General features: G+C 48.9%; 1 protein-coding gene across 2 annotated transcripts in view; it reads right to left on the bottom strand.

The window, feature by feature from the left end:
* Positions 1–583: 583 nt before the first annotated feature.
* epha4l (eph receptor A4, like) overlaps positions 584–8,037 on the bottom strand; it is a 28,488-nt gene continuing 21,034 nt past the window's right edge. For both annotated transcript variants that reach the window (XM_068585691.1, XM_068585692.1), the window contains exons 9-14: positions 6,715–6,776; positions 5,892–6,101; positions 4,893–5,042; positions 4,594–4,790; positions 3,012–3,170; positions 584–1,769 (exon numbers count right to left, since the gene is read on the bottom strand). In XM_068585691.1, coding sequence (XP_068441792.1) covers positions 1,655–1,769; positions 3,012–3,170; positions 4,594–4,790; positions 4,893–5,042; positions 5,892–6,101; positions 6,715–6,776 — 893 coding nt within the window. In that variant the 3' untranslated portion in view covers positions 584–1,654. The remainder of the gene's footprint in view (positions 1,770–3,011; positions 3,171–4,593; positions 4,791–4,892; positions 5,043–5,891; positions 6,102–6,714; positions 6,777–8,037) is intronic.

Here is an 8,037-nt window from a genome sequence, read left to right as displayed (position 1 = left end):
GCAGGTGTATTAAACAAAAAACAAATAAATCAATGCTGCCGCCTGAATCAAATCAATCACGTAGTGTGTGTGAGGTCTGGAGCCAAACACCCGAGCGAGTAATTATGATCTTTTACTCCTTTTTACTAACGGAAGATAGCGACGCCCGAGAAACGAGAGCGAGGAAGACTCTTCCTCCTCCTCTTCCTCCTCTCCAGTGGGCTCTCTGTCCGGCTGATTGGGAGTCGGCGGCTGATTAATTCTCCTCATTAACATGCCAGCAGCATCAGACTGATCACAGACCTGCAGCTATTGATCTGCTCGAGGTGCCGCGGCCCGCCGCTTAATTAACAGCGTTTCAGTAGCTGAAAGGGGGGAGGGGGGGAGGAAGAGGAGGGGGGCGGGGCTAATGAATCTTTTAGGCGCTCTGTGGCGAGACATCGCTGATACGTGCAATAATAAACGGCGGTTTCTAAACCAAGAAACGGCGTCGATCCTCACCTTGACGGCGGCGTGAGCGTCCTCCTCCGAGTGTTTTCTGCCCGTCTGAGATGATGAAGGTGACGACGATGATGATTCTGATTCATTCTGCATCCCATATGGATTAAAAAAAACAAAAAAAAACGCCGATACATTCCTTCATTCTCGCGTCCAATTAGGAAAAAGTTCCAAAATCCTAAAGTCCAGACATCCGTCCATGGATAGCGGTGAGTCGTGAGTCCTGCAGTGTCGCGGTGGAGGTGATACGAGGGGGGGGGAGGATGGAAGAATCCAAATTGTGTGTTTATCTGAGGTTTAGCTTCTTCTGGGGAAGACAGGGGAGCAGAGAACGCTCCTCTGGAAGATAAAAGACATTCTTAGCAACGTCCTGAGGGCAACGAAAGAAATACAGCGTTCCTGGGAGAGAAACACACACACAAGGCCGAGAACAGAGCAGGAAACACACAAAAAAAAAGCTGCTCCGGCTAAGCCCCGCCCCCTTCAGAGTCCTCCATTGTTGCCAGCGAGATATCGAAACGGATCCGGCTGAGAGGGAGAACAATGGCCGCCACCGCGAAGTCCCACAGAAACATGTCCATGTACAATAAACAGTCAAAGGAGATCCACGAAAAAAAAAAAATCTGCTCCGCGGATTATTCCAGGATGAAAAGTTCCAGAAACAACACAAGAAAGGTAAGATCCCTCCTCCTCCTCCTCCTCCTCCTCCTCCCTTGCTTTTCCATCCAGACCATTGAAGGCACTCCAGATTTCAGGAAGTTCTTTTGCAGCCGTCACGTTCGTCCTCTCCGTCCGTAAATGTTGCAGGAAGAAGCGTCCCGCTCTCCAAAAACAACAACAACAAAACAAACAAAAGCAGGCGTCTGATTCGTTAAAAAAAAAAAAAAAAAGTGCAATTTTTACCACTTTTTTTTCCTTCTTCATCAACATCTTATTAAAATCCAATTTTAAAGTGCATGGATGAGGTAAACTACTTCTCCATAGTTTATTTGTCTCTTCTTTTTTTAAATTCATATTTGATCTTTTTTTTTAGTTTTTTTTTTTCCACAAAAGAAACGAAGTCGCGTTGCTTCCCTTTTTTCCTTTTTTTAGTTTTTCTCTCTCTCTCTCTCTCTCTCTCTCTCTCTCTCTCTCTCTCTCTCTCTCTCTCTCTCTCTCTCGTGGGTTTTTGAATCTCTCAGACGGGAACCATTCTGCCTTGCATCTGTTGCATTTGGGACAGCATTCCCTGGACGCTGGTCAGGATCTTGTTCTGGTGCGGCGCCAAGGTGATGCCGATGCGAGCCATGTCCCTGGAGAGGAGGGAGGAAAGGGAGGAGGGTGGAGGAGGGAGGAGGAGGGTGGAGGAGGGGGGGGGAGGGGTGAGAGAGACCTTTCAGGACGCTGGACAACCATAACAAACACACATGAGGCCTGATACACATGATGCGTTTCACAGCTGTCTGGTGGAAACTGGCCGTAGAAGGAATTCCCGCCCAGCAACCCGGCAACCCAGCAACCCAGCAACCCAGCAACCCAGTGACGGAGGCCGAGCAACATGCATCACATTTTTGCAAAGGATGTTGCACATCGGAGTATATTAATAGTTTGATATTTTGGGGGGGAGGTACACATGTATGTCTCTTGACGTATCCCATCCCGGAACATGACGCTACAGCTAGCTAACGGGCGCTTGAGCCGCCGGCTAGCATGTAGCTTCAAAAACCGCTGGCTCCGATATAATGATCCGCCCTGCAACATTTTAAAATTTCAATCACATTTTGTTTAATTAAGATAAAGAGTGAGGCGCGACATCGGACATGAAGCTACATTTAGCTAATGGCCGCTAGAGCCGCCGGCTAGCATGTAGCTTAAAAAAAACGCTGGCCTGGCTCTGGTATAATAATAGCTTCATGTCTGACCTCTATTTTTTTTTGATTCAACAAAATGAGATATAACATGTTTGTTTTTTTGTCAAATTTTGACACGTTGCAGGGCGGATTATTATACCAGAGAGCCAGGCCAGCATTTTATTTATGCTAAGCTAAGCTAACCGGCTCCTGGATATGTCTTTTTTAACTCTTTAAACCTACACATATGGTCTTCTCACCGACCTTAAATGTGTTTCCCAAAAATACAGAAGGTGTTTCTACTCTGTGCCTTTCAAATATCCCCGACTGCGTGTTCTCAGAGTGAATTAACTTCCCTTGTTTGTGTTGTTATTGCTTTTATTTTTCCTCTTAAGTGCCTTTTGAGTACCTTTTTTTTTTGAGCGCTGTGCGAATAAAATGTATTATTATTAGTATTACATATGTAAATGTCTCCGCTGTGGGGACTAATGCGATTTATCTTATTATTGCATTTATTTTGAAGTCATTCTTACAAAAAGTAAAATGTTCTCTTGATTCTTACTTCAGTGCTGGAATAACTTAAACTACGGTTAAACTCTGGAGCCAAACTCTTTTCAGTATGATGAAGAGGATTCCCTCGTGCGCCTCCATCTTTGTCCTCCCCCCTCCCTCCCCCTTGTCCTCCCCCCTCCCCTCTGTACTCACTCCTGCGTCATGTGCACCACGGCCTCCGGCGTGGTGTAGCCGGCGGCGGTGAAGTTGTCGCTGTAGCGCTCCATGCCGATGGCCTGCAGCCAGTCCTCCACCGTGCCGGCGGCCGAGCATGCCTCGGGGCTGCCGGGCTCCAGCAGGGTGGTGCTGGGCCTGGCGGAGGAGAGGAAAGCGGAGCGTTAAGGTCGTGACCTTGAGGTTTCTCGTCCGGGTTTGAATTAGCATTAGCATTAGCAAGTAAAAAAGTGCTTTTGACTCTAAAGGTAATGATCCATTTGGGGGGGAAAAAAACGCTGATTCGTGACAAGTAGCCTCGCTTCCTGTAGCGTCACGGGGGCGTGACGCCATAGCGTTAGCTCTGCCGCGTGTCTCATGGGTCCCACTGGAAACAGAGCCAAGCCACACATTGGTTCCTACGTAGCGTGACTGTTAGCTCGTCCTTATTCTACAGATAAATCAGCAGAAGCGTCCTCCCATCTTTATGCACTTCTCTTTTTTCTTTTCTCCTTTTGTCAAGCGTCTCTGGCGGCGGCCATGAAACGTTTACCCGGGGGTTTGAGTCCCGCTCCACTGACTCACACACACACACGCACACACACACACACTCGCCTCGTTTCTCTTTATCGTTCGAAGAAAAAAATGGATATTGAGGAGAAGTGTGAGAACAGGATGTCAGCCTCTTTAATAAGTCATCTGTACTTAGGTGGAAAAGATTATGCATGAGGATGGACACACACACGCGCTACACACACACACACACACACACACACACACACACACACACACACACACACACACACACACACACACACACACACACACACACTCTACTTTCCCCTTTCCCTCTCGGAACTGTAAAAGCTGCATTTATAGGTTGGAGTCCTGCTAATTACTCCACGAGGACTCCACCCCCTCACCGCAGACGAGTGTGCAAGAGCCATGTGCACACACACACACACACACACACACACACACACACGCACGCACACGCACACCCAAACTCAAAGCATCCCAGCGTGTCGGGTCTGTAAAGGCGCTGCAGGTCCTTCTTAACACGTTGAGCCGCTCCAGAGCGACGGGTCAACTTTCTTTTTAAACTCGCCGTAACATCGTAATTCTCCCCCCTCCTCCCCCTTCCTCCCTCCTCCTCCCTCCTCCTCGCCCCTCCTCCCCCGTTGGAGCGCCCACATTCCTGAGTGTGCGGCACCAATAAAGAGCTTGTTTGCAAAGAAATCCATTAACGGGGGATAGAGGCTGTTTGTGCCGCTCAGAGGCCACGCTGCTGCTGGATGATGCTTAATGGAGAATGTAAACACACTGGCGAGAGGATAGGAGTGTGTGTGTGTGTGTGTGTGTGTGTTGTGTTGTAAATAGGCTGCATCTGTGTGTTTCGTGCACTTCAGCTGCTCAGCACAGCATCATCGTGAGCTGCCGCTCTGAGCTTCACTTCAACGTCTCAGGACTTTGAGCTTTAGAGCTTTTTTTTTTCGGGACTATTTCTTCAGTGGAAAGTAGTCCCGTGTCTCCTCCAGCGTCTCCCCCCCCCTCCACCTCCCCCTCCTCCCTCTCGTCTCACCTGGCGGCGGTCTCGCCCCCGGTCCTCTTCAGCGTGTTGGGGTTGCGGATCAGCTTGTCCAGCATGTTGACGATCTGGCCGAACTTGGGCCGGTCGGCGCGCTCGCGCTGCCAGCAGTCCAGCATGAGCTGGTGGAGCGCCACGGGGCAGTCCATGGGCGGAGGCAGCCGGTAGCCCTCGTCGATGGCCTTGATCACCTGGAGGAGGCGGGAGACGGACGCCGTCAAGTCACCAGAACAAAAAAAAAACCCCGTCACCTTCCTGGTTTGTCATCGTCAGCGTTCGTGCCGGAGACTCACGTCCTGGTTGCTCATGTCCCAGTACGGCCGCTCGCCGTACGACATCACCTCCCACATGACCACGCCGTAGCTCCACACGTCGCTGGCCGAGGTGAACTTCCTGTAGGCGATGGCCTCCGGCGCCGTCCAGCGGATCGGGATCTTCCCTCCCTGCAGCCGGCGGGGAGGCGGGACCATTAACACGACTCACACGGTGACCGATGGATTCACACGACTTTTAAACACGTTTCTAGGATTTATCCTTTTTTTTAAAACACATTTTTTTATTCCCTTTACTTCTGCATGGCTTTGACCAAATTACAATAACTTTTCTATGATTTTAAACACATTTCCATGACTTTCTTATGGTTTTAAACTAATTTCCCATGACTTAAAACACAATTCTATGATTATTCCATGTATTTTAACACATTTTCATAACTTTTCCATGACTTTAACCAAATTCCAATAACTTCTCCAAGACTTAAAACAAATTTCCATAACTTTTCCATGGCTTTAAACTAATTTCCAATGACTTTTCCATGACTTAAAACACATTTCTATGATTTTTTTCATGACTTTAAACACATTTCCATAACTTTTCCATGGCTTTAAACTAATTTCTATGATTTATCCATGTTTTTTTTTTTTAACACATTTTGTTATTCACATTACTTTTGCATGGCTTTACCCATATTCCAATAACTTTTCTATGATTTTTAAACACATTTTCATGACTTTTCCATGACTTTAGACACATTTCAATAACTTTTCCATGGCTTTAAACTAATTTCTATGATTTTTCCATGTTTTGTTTTAACACATTTTCTTATTCCCTTTACTTTTGCATGGCTTTAACCAATTTCCAATAACTTTTCCATGATTTTAAACACATTTTTGTGACTTTTCCATGACTTTAAACTAAAATCCAACAACTTTTCCATGACTTAAAACACATTTCCATGACTTTTCCATGGCTGGCTGAGACACACACTCACACACACACTCACACACACTCACCCTGGTGGTGTAGGCCGCCTCGGGGTCGTCCTCCAGCACTCTGGACATGCCGAAGTCGGACACTTTGCACACCAGGTTGCTGTTGACCAGGATGTTGCGCGCCGCCAGGTCGCGGTGCACGTAGCTCATGTCCGACAGGTACTTCATGCCCGAGGCGATGCCGCGCAGGATGCCGACCAGCTGGATCACCGTGAAGCGCCCGTCGTTCTTCTGCGAGGAGCCGACGGAGGAGAGGACAACGTTTAAAAAAAAAACGGCGGTTTTACATCTTAACAGCAAATATTCCACATTCGCCGCCGTGGAAATGTGATTTTTCTGTCACAGTGTTGAGGCATAAACGAGTCTCAGTGGTAATAAATGCTTTATAACACAAATACGACACTGTAATAGTCGCTGTAAGGAAATAGAGGCTACTGTTGTACACTTATATTAGACTAACTCAGTGTTCATTAGTGTATTCTACAATAGTTAGTGCTCATTTTCCTTGAATATAGTTTAAAAAAAGCCCCAATATGTGTGTGTTCCCCTTTAATTCACGATTGAATGCTTCTATTGTGCAACAAGTTGTTATCCTGACACAATCATGTGTTTCCCCACGGCGGTGAACCCTGGAATCAAACCCGCGGCAAGCCTCTAAGAGAGCGGTTAAGTCGATGGAGGAGGGGATGGAGATTACGGGGCGGATGTTTGTGAACGAACGCTTGTTCGTTTGGGGGGGGAGACATGACGGAGATAAGATGGGATCCACACACACACACACACACTGACAGAGACACACACAGAGACACACACACGCGTGTGCTGACAGTAACGCATGACTGACCCTCAGGAATGCATCCAGCGATCCGTTTTCCATGTACTCTGTGATAATCATCACTGGCTTACCTAGAGAGAGAGAGAGAGAGAGAGAGAGAGAGAGAGAGAGAGAGAGAGAGAGAGAGAGAGAGAGAGAGAAAGAGAAAGAGAGAGAGAGAGAGAGAGAGAGAGAGAGAGAGAGAGAGAGGCAGATGATTATGGAGGTAAACGATGCACATCACAACCCGACACAGCGGGGGGGGAGGGAGGGGGAGGAGATCTCGAGGGAACTAGAGAGAGTGTGTGTGTGTGTGTGTGTGTGTGTGTGTGTGTGAGTGTGTGTGTGTGTGAGTGTGTGTGTGAGTGTGTGTTGGGCCATCCATCTCTGTCCCGTAGTGATTTAATTAGCTCAGCGTTACGGTCGCACACTGACGTCCCACTTACTTTCCCCCTCACACACACACACACACACACACACACACACACACACACACACACACACACACACACACGCAGCATCCTGTGGCGTTGCGGCGCGTTACCCAGAATCCCTCTGACTCGCTCTTCATGTCGCTCACTGTCCCTTTGCCCTCTTCCTCTCCTCCGCCAACTTTCTCCACGCATCTGTCACTCTCCCGCCAGCTCTTCACCTCCTCCTCCTCCTCCTCCTCCTCTTCCTCCCCATCTGGCCTTTTTCACCTCACCCCTCCTCTCTCTCTCTCTCTCTCTCTCTCTCTCTCTCTCTCTCTCTCTCTCTCGGGGGAAGCGTCTGTGTCTTTATCTGAGCTTGGGCAGGCGGCGAGGAGGGAGGACGATCCCTGGTGGGTCTCTGTCTGTCTTTGTCTCTCAGGGATGGAGGGAGAGAGGGAGAGGGAGGGAGAGAGAGAAAAGGAGAGGAAGGGAGGCTTTTTTTTGTCCCAAAATGGTGCCTAACCAGCCGTGGCAACAACACATGCTGAAACAGAGAGTCTCCTCCGCGTCCCACTTCACAGTTTGAAGGTGGACTTAAAAAAAGCGCTGACTCCGCCCGAACGCCTCGCGGCGTGGGGTGAGGGAGGGGGGAGGAAGGGAAGAAGGGAGTGAGCCGTGTGCAAAGCCGGGAGAGAGAGGTCTGGAAGGTGAAGTTCCTCCACTCCGCCGACGCCAAGAGGCCGTCAGTCAAACCGCCGCGTGATTGGCACGCCATTAATTGCGGGGTCGCTCCGGCGATAACCCTCCTCCTCCTCTCCGAGAAAAAAAAGAGGAAGTGGAGTTAAAGTTGGGTGAGAGCGGGAGTTAGAGGAGGGGAGGAGGGGGGGGGGGCTTCTTTGTCAGCCATCTTTGTTCCCTTTTGTGTTGCCCCCCCCTCCTC

Source organism: Clinocottus analis, unplaced genomic scaffold (assembly GCF_023055335.1).
Source record: "Clinocottus analis isolate CAN_PGR_092001 unplaced genomic scaffold, fCliAna1.0.p SCAF_2, whole genome shotgun sequence".
Lineage (NCBI taxonomy): Eukaryota > Metazoa > Chordata > Actinopteri > Perciformes > Cottidae > Clinocottus > Clinocottus analis.
This window is presented reverse-complemented; position numbering and strand designations above follow the sequence as displayed.